The following is a 15,970-nucleotide window of genomic DNA, read 5'->3' as shown; positions in this document are numbered from 1 at the left end:
CTGCGTTTAACAAGTATATGCAGCCTTTGAACTTGTGCAGTTTGAAAAATTTTCCCAAAAGTATTATAATCTAAAGTAAAATAATTTCATATATATAGTTGGAAAACTAAGCAGACTAATATAACTTTAAAGAACGGAGAATTAAATTTGTGCCCCTTTAAGACTGACCACTTCAATCAATGCCCCTTTCACTGGCAAGGTGGTCTTTTTAGTCACCACAATAACCAGGAATCCCTCCCTGCAAAGATACAATTGATCCTTCTCCTTCGGAACTAACGGGTTGAGGCGAGCCGTGGCTCTTCCCACACTCAACCCCGCATCCGGTGAGACCCATTCTGCTGTACTCTGGACGCATCAAGAAGGCCTTAGAAGAACCTCTCCCTCATGAACAGCAAAGATGGAACTCCTGATGCCAAAGCAGAAGGTTCCTCAATGGAATGAACTGCCAGCGCTTCAGAAATAAGAGTACTAAGTTCCTCTTTATGAAACAACCTCAGTACTTTCAGATCATCTCCCTCCTCTAACAGCTCCTTCAATGATGTCTCCTCTGAATAGACCGAGGCCATATCAGATAAGGAGGAAGAAACAGAAATAACCTCATCTGCCCAATCCTGGAGGTCTAAATGACATCTCTTAGGAGCCGGAGGGGCAGCAGGGCAAGAAACTGAAGCACCTTTCAATAACTCTTGACTGTCTCTGCTTCAGTAAATAGGCCTGGTGTAAGAGCAATATAGATTCCAGAGAAAAAGATTCCGATGAAGCTGAATGCTCTGACTGGACCTGAGGCTGTAAAACAGTGGCTGTGCTCCATGCGTGATCAGACAAAGACTGTTCCTCGCTGCCAGTTGGCCCCGACAAAATTGCGCCTGTTTCCACACTCTCCTGCATCAAACCAGTTGACCAGCTGGACCATGAGCAAAGCACTCAGAACTAGAGGATAAAAAGTGTGTCCATCCACCTGTTGGAGATAGAAAATACTAAGGAGATGGACTGGGTACCAAGAGAGATATGTTTCAGCTCAGTTCTTCAGTTGTCTATCACCACCTGCTGGTTGATAGACACAACTATCCTACAGGTTCTGGAATAATGGGACACTAGGTAATGGAAAAGGCCTTTTCTCCTCCAGGTGGTTCATATAGTTCATCTTATGTGATTTATTTTTTACACCCATGTCATACGTTATATCAGGATCAAAATAATCAAACATCAGAACTGTATACACATTAAGAACAATGGCGGGGCCACTTGCTGACCATTGGTTATGCTTTGGAAGAACTGTGCGTTTCTATTCTGAATCAAGTTAATCCATCATGGCTTGGGATATGGCACTTCTAGACACTGAACAGAGATGGATATTCAGTATAGTTTCCACTTGGTCAGAACGAAAAACAAATAGTTGGCTCTCCTGTAGAGTTATGTTTGTGTCATCTTCTTGTGGCCTTTCACAGATACTGATTTATTTTATGTGATATATACCAGTAGATCACCTTTTATTTTAAGATCCATTATCCAGAAACACCTATCCAAAAATCAACCACAGTCCCGAAGTCCTGATCTCTTATATGGAAAAAAAAACTTATGTTATCTTAAATCTTTGCTAGGCATGATAAATCATAAGCCAAAAGCTAAGGCAGATCAGCAGAATTGCCCCTCTCCTGTTTCCAGTTCCTGACGATGGTGACAGCGATTAAACTAGCAGAAAATTAACCCAAAGGCCCTTAAGAACCGAATATTGAAAATCAAGTCCAGCAGAGCATCCAGGAGATAGCGCACAATCAAAGAACTAGCTCTCTCCAGAGAAAGGTTCAGGAGTGGAAAAGAAGAGGTATAAGCTATACATTCAAAAGTACAGTGCTGCTTATCTAGCAGCTGTTTTTATCAACTTCCTACCACTCAAGTGTCATTCCCTTATTCAGCCAATAGATCGAGTCAAAGATGCTGTCACTCTGAAGAATGCATGGCATTATTTTTGGCATTCAACCCTAGTTGTGGAAGAAGCTTTCAACGGCTCAGTGTCATCTTGCTTATACGTCAGCTGTCTTGCCCTTCTGCTCCTACTAAGAAATCTGTGGTTGAGGACTATAAGTCATCCACTGTCATCAAGTAATCACCATGCCAACTCAAAGACTGCCAACCCTGATGTCTGCAGTGCAGCTGGAATGACTTAAAGGTACAGATGATAGTACTGAATAGCAGCAGTGCCCAGATAACTTACTACTACTTATCATTTCTATAGCACTACTAGGCTACTTCTAGGTCTGACCAACTCCACCCCAGCACTAACCAGAGAGTGCTGCAGTGTTCAGAGCAGATATTCAGCAGCACTGCTTCTGGGCCTCTCCTGCTCGATTAAATTGCTCAGATCAACCCCTCATATATTCTCCTGTACATGCCTGGGGCTCCCTCATGCACACTAGAAACTCCTCCCTTCAGTTAATAGCTTAGCCAGTGTTCTTTAGTGAAGTGGGGATGAAGGGTGGGAAATGTAACAGGGATTTTATGTAGACAACAGAAATGATAGTCCCACAAGTAAGCAACTTCACTTTCTCTGTCTATCACCATTGCGTCCTACCACTGGTAACTACCAGGTAAAGGCTCTAAGTTTTGTTATAATGAGGTACGCTTCATACCTTCAGTTCTTGCTTGGGCTCCACATTCTTTATTGTTGTGTAATATATATGCTGGCCATACTGGTAGGCCACCAAATTTTGTTCCAGATGATTCTGGCTGGACGTACAAACATCATCCAGTTACAGAGGCTCTCCTCGGACAATTCAAACCATAAATCCTCACGGAAATCTCTGCCAGAACTGTTGCCACTTTCCAAAGACACCTGAGACAAAAAGGGCATGAAGGTATAAGAAACTCCGCATTGAGCGCCTGTACCTCAGTAGAGAGGACCTTCAAATTTACAAAATATAGATTTTCAGTTTGTGAATTAGAACACGTAAAGGTTTTGAGACTTCCTAAAGTGATACATATGATTACAAATTCCATTAAAGAATTCCAAGGACATGTAAACCAGAGAGAGGCAAAACAGAAAGGATCCATTGGGCCTGCCTCAGGGGTCTGGTCCGGCACTTTTTGCATCATGAACTCTAGCCAGTCGGATGGCTACTTCAGCTCAGCATTTTCGCAACATTGAGGATTCAACAGACTGGATATTCACAATACTCTATTGTTAGATGTTTTGTCATAACATTAGAGATTGACCAGACCCCTGAGGCAGGCTTTTGTGCCGCAACACATCTGTGTCGGGTCCTTTTTCAGCTTTATTTACAATAAAGATTCTTCAATATCCTCTTTGGATTCACCTCACTTTTTTGTTTCACTGCTCACGGTTACATGAGGCTTACTCCTCTTTTGTTCTTGTTTTGTACCCTGTCGAGTCATCCACCAATAAAGCTTTTGATTCACATCCTACATCTCTGGTCTATTTTGGAAAGCCCGATTCTGTTCCAACTCCCTGCCTTCCCCATAGATAAGATGCAGCATACAGTTAATTAAACAGGTGAAAGACCACATTTGTGACACATGCATTATCAAAGATGGACTTCTGAGATCTTCAGTAATGTCGTCACCAAGGCAGCTGAGATAAAGAGCGGCCCCCACATGACCAAAGGAGTCATTGGTGTCACATGAGAAAATACAAGGAAGCTAGCTACCACCTGAAGTTAGGAGGTAGGACAATAGGGAGCTAGCTGGGGAAAGAGCTAGGGAGATGCAGATTCTGGCTAGACTAAGCTGGGGGCTGGGGAAAGTGGAGGAGGATACTAAGATTTGCCTTGAAGAGTACCGGGGGGGGGGGGGGGGTTCACTTGACCCCTCACCACTCCTCAGACTCCAGACTCCTACCAGCTCCCCACCCTAGTCATGGCTATCAATGTGGCCACTGGGTATAAATGTCCCACCCCTGTAGCCTAAGCCATGAGCATAACCCCCATTTCACTAATTTTCAGTTGGAAAGCTGTGCACTATTGCAGTGCTTTCTGCTACCAACTGCTCAACATGCATTATAACAGGAAGCACAGCATTTTTGTGGAGGAGGAAGTTATATGTTTAGAGCAAATGGACCCATACAGATAAAAATAATCCTTCCACTTTTCTATTTTAAACTAGTTTTCTTTTTTATCTTTGTAGTGAAATTAGCGTTTTGAAAAGTGACAAGACACACATCACTACTTGCATTTCAAACAGTTTACTATGCACAGACCCAAGTCGTCATACTTTTCACATAAAAAAAGCATTCTCAAGATATATAATCCTCCCATCTGTGCATACAGTTAGTTCAACCATGTCTCCCACAATGATAAAACCAGACGACAAAATTATCTTGAAAGTCATCTTTTTGGGGGAAAAGATCTTTTTGCAGTTTGCACTGTCTTGATGTCATTTTTATTTGCAAATACACTTGTAAGAAGCGGTTGGTCTGCTCTGAAATATTAGACACACCCAGCCAGTGAGGTTTTCAGAAGACCTTCAAAGAATATATAAAAGATCTCTGCAGTGCTTTATTTAAAAAGTTTTATACACCACTATACTGGAAATTCCATTCACAGTGATATACTAACCAATAAGAAATGATATGCAACGAGAGATAACCAGGTAGGAGAGGCTGAAAATCTGAGAAGACTACTACAGCACCATCCAATTAGCCCAGGGGCAGAGTCATGGCAAAGCCCGAAGTTACCTGAGCACCGCCAATATTCAAAGCGGTACCCTGATAAACTTATGACAGCAAAAAGGTGGTCCTAAGTTAACCATGTAGTTATCTGGGCTTCACAATTAAGCAGTACCCAGGTAACTTCCGGCAGGTCACCAACTGCCTGAATATTCAGTGTCAGCACTGAAACTGTAGCCAGCTGAATATTACCTCCAATAAATACATCACTGCCAACCAACCCAAGCCTAAACTTTCCCCACTATATATCCTCACAGCCTTCTCTGGGGCGACTCCCAGGTCCACCCCAATCCATCCAGGGCCTTCACTCTAGGTGCCTAGCATGTCCACCAGCTGTCCACTTCATCTGTCTATTCACTCCTCTACCTCTCCGAGTAGCAATCCTTTATCAACCCCCTGAAAAGTCTCTTTCTTCCTTTCTCACTGACTTTGACTCCTGACTTTCCTTCTTTCTTGAACTTTCATCTCCTTCCCTCATTACTGGGGATTTTAACATTCATGTTAATGATCTCTCTGACTCTTGTGCTTCTCAGTTTCTTGCTTTTAACATTCTCTTCCAATCTTCAATTGTACTGTACTCCACTATTCCTACTCAACAGAATGGCCACTGTCTTGATCTTATCTTCTTCTCCAACTGCTCAATTTCTAGTTTCTGCTCTTCAACTCTTCCCCTCTCTGACCATCATCTGATAACTTTCACATTTAAACACCCTCCCCTCAGTCCAGTATAATCTCCACCAATACATTTAGGAATCTTCAGGCTATTGACTTTTCTACTCCGTCCTCATAAGTACATAAGTATTGCCATACTGGGACAGACCGAAGGTCCATCAAGCCCAGCATCCTATTTTCAACAGTGGCCAAACCAGATTACAAGTACCTGGCAAGATCCCAAAACAGTATAATACAATTTATGCTGCTTATCCTAGAAATAAGCAGTGGATTTTCCCCAAATCCATTTTAATAATGGTCTATGAACTTTTCCTTTAGGAAGCCATCCAAACCTTTTTTTTAAACCCCGCTAAGCTAACTGCTTTTACTACATTCTCTGGCAACAAATTCATATTGAGTGAAAAAATATTTTCTCTAATTTGTTTTAAATTTACTACTTCTTCTTGCTTCATTGCGTGCCCCCTAGTATTTCTGGAAAGAGTAAACAAGCTATTCATGTCTACCCATTCCACTACACTCATTATTTTATAGACCTCTATTATATCTCCCCTCAGCCGTCTTTTCTCCAAGCTGAAGAGCCCTATCCGCTTTAGCCTTTCTTCATAGGGAACTCATCTCACCCCCTTTATCATTTTCATCGCCCTTCTCTGTACCTTTTCTAATTCCACTACATCTTTTTTAAGATGCAGTGACCAGAACTGAACACAATATTCAAGGTGCGGTTGCACCATAGAGCGATACAAAGGCATTATAACGTCCTCATTTTTGTTTTCCATTCCTTTCATAATAATACCTAACATTCTATTTGCTTTCATAGCTGCAGCCACACACTGACCAAAAGGTTTCAACGTATTATCAACGATGACGCCTAGATCCCTTTCCTGGTCGGTGACTCCTAATGTGGAACCTTGCATTACGTAGCTGTAGTTCGGGTTCCTCTTTCCCACATGCATCACTTTGCACTTGTTCACACTAAACATCATCTGCCATTTAGATGTCCAGTCTCCCAATCTCATAAGGTCCTCTTGTAATTTTTCACAATCCTCTTGCAATTTAACAACTTTGAATAACTTTGTGTCGTCAGCAAATTTAATTACCTCACTAGTTACTCCCATCTCTAGATCATTTATAAATATGTTAAAAAGTAGCAGTCCCAGCAAGGACCCCTTGGGGAATCTTATTATCTACCCTTCTCCATTGAGAATACTTATCATTTAATGTGGGATACAAAAGCTACAAATAAATAAATAAAAATACTCTCTGTTTCCTATCCTCCTATCCCATGACTCTCCAATTTCCTCTGGAGTCTTTCATGAGATACTTTGTCAAACACCTTTGGAAGGTAAAATTATGTCTTACCTGATAATTTTCTTTCCTTTAATGCAGCAGATGAATCCAGGAACTAGTGGGTTAAGTCCTCCTACCAGCAGGTGGAGATAGAGATAAACAAACTAAAGGCAGTGATGCCAGCTCCTTCCTCAGTTAGTATGTCATTTGTAAGCATTTATGATCTACCAACAGGGGAAAATACCTTAAGCTAGAGTACAATTATTGATGTCTACACTTGTTAAGTACTCACTTTACAACAGTGTTGTGATTTTTCATTAATACTATTTATTTTTAAACAGCTTACAATGCCATACATATATCTCTATCACTAATTCTCATTCATACATCAATCACCCCAGCACTGTCCCATGTGTATAAATCAAAATAGAACCAAGTGAACAGTCCACCAAAATCCAGGTCTGATAGCTCTGCCACAGAGGAGGACGAAGCCGAAGAGCCCTGTGTAGGAAACGGCCCACATCAGAGTGAGCTGCTAAAGAGGAACCATCCAGTCTGCCCCTAAAACAAGCTAGCGCGGCCACCTGCACTCGAAGGGAATTATATGCCAATCCCTTTTGAAGACCATCCTGAAGGAACTCCAGAATAACCGGAATGTCCGCCCGAAAAGGCAATTCAGCACGCAAAGCACACCATGCCAAAAAAGCTTTCCACACTCGCTGCTGAAGTAGACTGCTTCTGTGCCCCCAAAAAAGTGGCAATGACTGGTCCTGAAAATCCCTTCTTCCTCAGCTGCCGCCTCTCAATAGCCAGGCCGTAAGACCAAAGCGGGAGGGATTTTCCATCTGAACTGGCCCTTGATGCAGCAGATTGGGAGTCACCGGAAGTCGCAATGGTGGCTCTGAGAGTGCTCGCATGAGATCCGCATACCACAGCCGTCGGGGCCAGTCTGGAGCCACTAGAACGATCGGCCCCCGATGCCGCCCTATGCGGCAAAGAACTCTCCCTATCAGAGACCACGGAGGAAAAACATACCGTAGCTGTTGTTCCGGCCATGGCTGGAGAAAAGCGTCCAATCCTGCGGATCCTGGCTGCCGTTTGCGGTTGAAGAACTGGGGAACTTTGGCACTGCAAGCCATGGCCACGAGATCCATTACTGGTCTTCCCCAATGTTGACAGATCAGCCGAAAAGCCGAGTCCAACAGCATCCATTCCGCTGCGTCCAAAAGAGTCCAGCTGAGAAAATCCACTTGAACATTGTCTTGACCCGCAATGTGCGCTGCCGACAGACTCTGAACATGCGCTTCTGCCCATACTAGAAGACGAGACGCTTCCACTGCCAAGGAAAGACTGCGAGTGCCCCCCTGCTGATTGATGTAGGCCACCATAGTGGTGTTGTCCGAGAATACACAAACCGCCTGCCCCTGCCAAAAGTCTTGAAAACTCCGCAGCGCATTAACGACTGCTCACAACTCCAGACGATTTATCGGCCAAGTCGCTTCGAGAGGGGTCCACGATCCCTGGGCTACTCAATGAAGACAATGGGCTCCCCAGCCCGCAAGGCTGGCATCCATCACAACTACCACCCAATTGGGAGACGCCAGAGAAACAGCCTTCTGCAAACTGGCTGACCGGAACCACCATGCGAGACTGTCTGTGGCCCGGCTCGACCAAGGAAGGCGTCGTTGATAATCCAGCGATGTCGGCAACAATCTGCTCAAAAGAAAATTCTGAAGAGGCCGCATGTGAGCCCTTGCCCATGGAATGACCTTCAAGGTCACCGTCATGGAACTGAGGAGCTGAACATAGTCCCACACTCGGGAAGCGCGATGACCCTCGGGGAGAAACACCTTCCCCTGCTTCGTATCGAATTGCACTCCAAGATACTCCAGACTCTGAGTAGGAACCAGATGACTCTTGTCCATATTGACCACCCAACCTAAGGATTGGAACACCGCAATCACTCGATTGGTGACCACTCGACTCTCCTCTGCTGTCGTAGCCCGAATCAGCCAGTCATCGAGATATGGATGCACTCGAATCCCCTCCTTCCGCAGGAACGCCGCCACCACCACCATGACCTTGGAAAAAGTGTGTGGGGCAGTGGCCATTCCAAAAGGAAGGGCCCGAAACTGGAAGTGCTGACCCAGCACCGCAAATCTGAGAAATCTCTGATGGGGCTGCCAAATGGGAATGTGCAGGTAAGCTTCCCTCAAATCGAGAGCCGTCAAAAACTCGCCTGGTTGAACAGCAGCAATAACTGCCCTTAATGTCTCCATGCGGAAGTGATGAACCCGCAAAAACTGGTTTACTTTTCTGAGATCGAGAATAGGATGAAAAGCCCCTCCCTTCTTTGGAACCACAAAGAAGATGGAGTACCGACCTGTGCGCCTATCGAGAGGAGGAACAGGCACGATAGCCCCTATCCTTAGCAGGTCTCACAAACACTTCAGAACCACTGTCCTATTGGCCCATGATACACAGCAGGACTCCAGAAAAAAGTCTGATGGGAGAGAAGAATTCTAGCTTGTAACCTTCTTGCACCACATCGAGGACCCACTGGTCCAAAGTAATTCTGGCCCACTCTGGAAGAACAGAGAAAGCCGACTACCGATCTGCTCTCCTCCCGAGTGGACCTGTGCCCCATCATTGGGAGGCCCGAGAAGGTGCCCCATGACGAGAGGGGGGTCCCGCCAGATGCTTCTTGTTGCAAAAGGAAGAACGCTGCCCAAAACGAGGACGCTGAAAGGCTGCGTTGGACCGCCCCGGGCGATACTGTCGCGTCTCTCTGAAACGTGACCTCGAGGCTCCCTGCCTGAAAGTAGACTTGGGTCTATCTTCCGGAAGACATTGAGATTTGGAATCCCCCAAATCTTTAACAATCTTTTCTAGGTCTTCCCCAAAAAGCAATTTCCCTCGGAAAGGCAATTTAATGAGCCGTTGCTTAGAGGTCATATCTGCGGCCCAATGACGGAGCCACAGAAGACGCCGAGAGGAAATGGTCAAGGCCATGAGTTTGGCCGAAGCACAGACCAAATCATACAAGGCATACGCCAAGTATGCCAGCCCAATATCCATCAGCAACATCTGAGGAGTTCCCGGCATATCAGACTCCGAAATCGAATCCATGACAGAATGTAGCCAACTGAGACAAGCTCTAGATGCATAAGAACTACAAACAGGAGCTTGAAGTGTCAAAGCGGCCACCTCAAAGACACGTTTTAAAGAGGCCTCTAGCCATCTGTCTTGCATATCCTTAAGTGCCACACCACCTTCCACTGGAAGAGTAGTCTTCTTAGTGACCGCCATCACCAGGGCATCCACCCTAAGTAGAGCAAACTGCTCTAAATGGTCCATTGAAACCGGATACAGCCTGGCCATAGCCCTGGCTACTTTCAGCCCCCCATCCAGATCCGCCCAACTCTTCAATAACTTCATGTACCGGAAAGGCCTTAGAAGGTCGTCTGGTACTAGCCATCTTGGGGTTGACCACCTGAGAAGCCGCAACCTCAGGGTCCTCTATATTCAGGGCTTCCAGCACCTGAGAGATAAAGGAGGACAACTCCTCTTTATGGAAAATCCTCACGGCGGAAGAGTCCTCCGGTTGGTCAGTGAGGACACCATCCTCCACGTCCTCTACCCCCGTCTGCTCCGAGAGAACCACCAAGGAGGAAGCTGCAGGCGAACATATGCAGGACCCCTCCTCAGACCCCAAAGAAAGCCTAGGAAAAACCCAAAATCTCTTGGTTACCCCCAGACCCCCTGAGAGAATCAAAGACCGAAGCTGTCACAGCCATGTGAGGGGGGGGCAAGGACTTTTCAACAAAAACGCCTGATGGAGTAGCAAAATAAACACTGGCGAAAACCCCTCCCCCGCAACGGAGGAGGTCGCAGCCATGGCACCTGCACCACCGTCCACAGTGCATGACGGCCCCCCCCCCGACTCCCCTACCAGTGGAGAAGAAGCTTTGCCCAAAACCGCTACTCGAGCCGGCTCCGCAACCAATCGCAAAATGGCGCGAGAATCGCCAGGCTCTGGGCGGGAAAGCACGCTGTCGGGGAGGGGGGACACACCGCTCTGTCGAGTCCCGCAAAATCAGCGCACCCCGCACTGCAAAGGCCCGCCGCCGAATGCCATTTCCCGCATCGGGAACAGCGTTTTACCGCCTCCGCTGCCATCGCCCATCCCTGAACAGGAACCCAGCAGGACTTACCCCAGACCGGGAAAGTGCGGGACCTGACAGCTGAGCCGAAGAAAAAAAACTCTCCGACTCGGACAACAGTAACACAAACCTGCTCTCAGCAAAAACACAGTGCCCTGTGCTTCTCTGTTTCTCTTTTAAATAAATTCTATGGTTACACAATGGAATAGCATTCTTAACCATTGTTCATTAGATCTAATGCTGTTATTAATTCAAACTATACAACTTAAGTTGTCTCAGAATAAACCCAAGCTGGAAGAAAAGATAGAACGATTAAAATCTCTGGCAGATTATGCTAGACTTAGAGAAGATTTTGACAACAAACTGGAAAAATTTAAGAAAGAGATCAAGACAACTAAAATCAAAAAAATTCAAAGGGATCAAAAAGATTACAGTGAGGGGTATGTCTATAGCTGGCAAAAACCAGTGAATTTGGATAAAATTGTGGACAAGGGAAAGCAGGTGGGCTTTCAATTGTCATCCAATTCATCTAGTGGAGAGGAAGATAAAGAAGGAGAAAAAACGGATGGGGAACGATATCAAGGCATGTCCACCAGACGAACGAATCAGCGGGGACGAGGTGGTTGGAGATCCCGGAATCGAGGCGAAACCAGATACAGAGGGACCACCAGATCCCGACGGAGAGATGACTCGCTGTGATCAATCTTTCAAACTATCGGCTTACCCCCATTGAAGAGCGGGTACTTGCACGTGGGCTGTCTTTTGTCCCTACCTCCAAACATCTTCCTTTTCAGTTCCGGGTGGAATTTGAAAAGTTCTTACGAGTGCTTCAACTTAAACTCTTTTTTTACAATATAGAAAACACCAGGGGACCCTATACCGATTGTGTTGCTAAAAGTACCTGGACTCCTCCTGGACCGCCTAATGCCACGCTTATGATTTTTAAACAACTGGTTTTGCAAGAAGTTCAACAATTAGAAGGTACACAGCATTGGGGCAGAGCTAATATGTCCCAAGAAGAATTTCAGGCCTTGCAAACATTGAAAGCAGAAAATTCGATAGTGATCAGAAAAGCGGATAAAGGGGGTGCTATAGTGGTCCTTAATAAATCTGAATATGTGGCAGAAATCCAACATCAATTAGCAGATGAGAATACCTATTGTAAATTGTTTGAGAATCCTACTCCTCGTTTGATTGAACGGGTCCAGGAGGTTACAAAGGAAGCTTTACATTTCGGTTTCCTTAGTAAAAAGGAAAGTCAATTTTTGTGTCCGGTTCATCCAGTGGTACCTATATTGTATACGGTTCCTAAGATTCACAAAAGGCTTCAAGCTCCTCCAGGTAGACCCATTGTGTCTTCGAGGAATTCGCTGTTGGAGCGTGTCTGTAAGTATGTGGATTATTTTTTAAGCCCTTTGGTGCAAGAAATTCCAGCGTATATTAAAGACACTTCACATTTTCTACAGATTTTGAACGGATTGATGGTGAATGAATCGTGCCTATTAGTCACCTTGGATGTGTGCGCATTATATACTTCCATTCCACAAAAAGAAGCCCTGGAAGCTGTGAAGAAGGCACTGGATGATCGTCCTCGGCCTCATGTGGTCCCCACAGATTTTCTTTTGCATCTTACAGAATTGGCTTTGTTTAACAATCATTTCATCTTTGATGATGAAATTTATCTTCAAATTTCTGGTATAGCCATGGGGGCTTCGTTCGCCCCCTCTGTAGCAAACATCTTTATGGGACAGTTTGAGGAGAAGTATGTTTATAACAACACGAGGTTTGCCCAGGTGCAGTACTGGGGCCGCTACATTGACGATGTTTTCCTGGTTTGGCAGGGCTCTCAGGATCAACTAGGGGATTTTGTACAAGACCTTAATAGTAGTCATGCAACTATCAAGTTTGAATGTAACTTTCATTTTAACCAGGTTAGTTTCTTGGATGTGTTAGTGAAGAAGGAACGTGGAATATTAAGAACAGAAGTTTTTGTCAAGCCCACGGATAGATATTCCTTACTTAAATACGACAGCATGCACCCTTTTCATCTCAAACGCAGTCTTCCCTATTCGCAATTTCTCCGGTACCGCAGGATTTGCGATACTACTCAGAGGTACCAAGAACTGGCTGGGGGACTGCAAGATAAATTTAGAGAGAGGGGCTATCCGGACAAGCTGGTTAAAAAATCTTATAAACGAGCCTTGTATCAACATAGGGATTTACTTATCCAAGATAATTACCACACAGGGACTAAAAGTATGGATAATGTTATTTCATGTGTGTTGAAATTTACAGATAGATCATCCCAAATCTCTGCTATATTAAGGAAACATTGGAATGTGATGCTCACCCAGGAAGCATTCCAGGATCACCATCTTATGTTATCTTTTGCTCGGAATCAAAATCTACAGGATCAACTCAGTGTAGCTGATGTATGGTCGCATATAGTACAGCTTGAAGGATGCCATCAGAAGTGTAGTCACTGTTCAATTTGTGACATTACAATTGAGGGTTCTGAGTTTAAATCTACGGAAGGGAAGACTTATAAATTGAGACATAGAACTACATGTGAATCTAAAAATGTGATTTATATTTTTCGGTGCCCGTGCAATTTGTTGTATGTAGGGCACACTACTCGTCAATTTAAAACTCGGGTCATTGAACATCGGCATTGTATTACAAATTCTAAGTTGGAAGCACCTATGACTCGCCATTGTGTGCAGGCTCAACATCATTTCAATCAGTTACAATGTATGGTCATTGACCAAATTCTAATGGGTAAGAGAGGGGGGGATGTTAAATCAATTTTATGGCGTAAGGAACAACATTGGATCTATTTATTAAAATCGGTTACACCCACAGGACTAAACAGAAACATTGAATGGAATGCTTACTATTGATGGTTTGTAAAAGCAGTTTCCTCTGTTTCCTAAGTTCTGATTAGATACGCAACTATGCAATGACGCAGTGACGTCATCCTAAGAGTATAAGTAGATCTACACCTAATTTCCTGTTTCTGCTCCATCTTTGTTATGTATTCGACGACACAGATTCAGCTTGTATTGTAGCGGTGTTGAACTTCAGATGGATCTTTTGAAGCGCCCTTCCTGAAGCAGCCATAAATCTGGCGAAACAAGGCGCTCTTGTTGAACGGCTGATGTCCTTTTCGTTTGGTGGAAGAATTGAAGGACTAACGTTTTTCTTTTTTGTTTGAAAAAATACTTGCAGGGCTCCGGAGCCCCTTAGGAGGAGTGTCGGCTTTCAGCATTTACAGCAGCTTACAGGAACTCATGGCTTGTTGCAGCCCACAGTCCTTAGCAATTTACAGCAGCATCAGATACCATCAAGATTTGGGGACTTGAGACTGTCTGCCTAATTAAAGCTAAGTACCAAACATTAGAGGGGATAGTTTGTTTAAAGCCAGCATGAGGAGCTTTAAGTCAATGCCTGTTTAATGAACTGTTAAGATTGCCGTGTCCTCCGATTGGGGTGGTTTCCCGTAGTCAGCCCTTTTTTGCAAGTTTAGGGCTGGGATTGGTCTGTTATGGTTTAGTTTGGGTGAGTGCCCATTTATTAGTTAATATTTAAGAAGGTAAGAGAGTTTTTCACCTCATTTGCTTTTTCTCACCAATTGTGAGTTTTTTTTCTCTTTGTCCTTCTCAAGAAACCAGTGATATTAACTTACTCCTGATACAACAAGGATAGTATAAATACTTTTGTATTTTTCCTGTTTGGAGATTTGAGGTTTCAATCGTTTGTAATATAATGTAAGTGGAGCTTTTTCCACAATTAAAGGGACACTCACAAACTAATTATATATAACAAACTCCTTTTAGAGAGTTATGGTATACTACTTGCAATGACAACACAATATGTACTAGAACATTATAATTGGTAGTGAAGGGTAAGGCAAAGTTGTAATATATAGATGAGTAAGAAAGTAGGAAGAATTAGAAAATAAGGTGACTGATTTGAAGAAAGTTGCACATGAGGTCACCTCTCCTCAAAAAACCTTCATTGAACCCTGCTTGTCCTTCCAACTATCGCCCCACCTCCCTCTTCCCTTTTCTATGCAAAATACTTCAATGCGCTGTTCACCACCGCTGTCTTGACTTTCTTTCATCTCAAGCTACTCTTGATCCACTTCAATCTGGCTTTTGATCTTTTCATTCGACTGAAACAGCGCTTGCTAAAGTCTCCAATGACCTGTTCCTGGCCAGATCCAAAGGTCACTATTCTATCCTCATCCTTCTCGGTCTATCTGCTGTGTTTGACACTGTTGATCACTGCCTACTCCTTGATACGCTGTCCTCACTTGAATTTCAGGACTCTGTTCTTTCCTGGTTTTCTTTTTATCTCTCCCATCGCACATTTAGTGTATACTCTGGTGGTCCTCCTCCACTTTTATCCACTGTTGGTGTACCTCAGGGCTCTGTCTTGGGACCTTTTCTTTTTTCCATCTATACTTCTTCTCTTGGTGCTCTGATCTCATCCCATGGTTTTCAGTATCACATTTACACAACTCCCAGATCTACCTCTCCATACCAGAAATTTCAGCAGGAATCCAGGCCCAAGTATCAGCCTGCCTGTCTGACATTGCTGCATGGATGCCTCACCGCCATGTGAAACTAAACATTACCAAGACTGAGCTTCTTATCTTTCCCCCTAAACCAACCTCTCCTCTTCTCCAGTTCTCTGTCTCTGTGGATAACACTCTCATTTTCCCGGTCTCATCAGCTCATAACTTTGGGGTCATCGTTGAATCCTCTCTCTCTGAACATATTCAACAGTCTGATAAAACCTGTCGTTTCTTTCTCTATCACAAAAATTCATCCTTTCCTTTTTAAGGACACTATCAAAACCTTTATCTACATTCTTATCACCTCTCGCTTAAGACTATTGCAACTTGCTTCTCACAGGTCTCCCATTAAGCCATCTCTCTCCCCTTCAATCTGTTCAAAATTCTGCTGCATGATTTGTATTCTACCAGTGTTGCTATGCTCACAGTAGCCCTCTCCTCAAGTCACTTCATTGGCTCCCTGTTTCTGTATACAGTTCAAACTCCTCTTGTTGATTTGCAAGTCCATTCACTCTTCAGCTCCTCAGTACATCTCCACTCTTATCTCTCCCTACACTCCTCCCCGGGAACTCCATTCATTAGCTAAAT

The 15,970-nt window shown here is 44.2% G+C and overlaps 1 protein-coding gene across 1 annotated transcript in view; it reads right to left on the bottom strand.

Moving 5' to 3' along the window:
• Positions 1-15,970, bottom strand: part of PRDM10 (PR/SET domain 10) — a 221,294-nt gene that overhangs the window by 145,526 nt on the left and 59,798 nt on the right. The window contains 2 exon segments of the mRNA XM_030221158.1: positions 2,631-2,728; positions 2,731-2,833. Of these exon segments, the coding sequence (XP_030077018.1) occupies positions 2,631-2,728; positions 2,731-2,833 (201 nt within the window).

This window comes from Microcaecilia unicolor, chromosome 12 (assembly GCF_901765095.1).
Source record: "Microcaecilia unicolor chromosome 12, aMicUni1.1, whole genome shotgun sequence".
NCBI lineage: Eukaryota > Metazoa > Chordata > Amphibia > Gymnophiona > Siphonopidae > Microcaecilia > Microcaecilia unicolor.
This window is presented reverse-complemented; position numbering and strand designations above follow the sequence as displayed.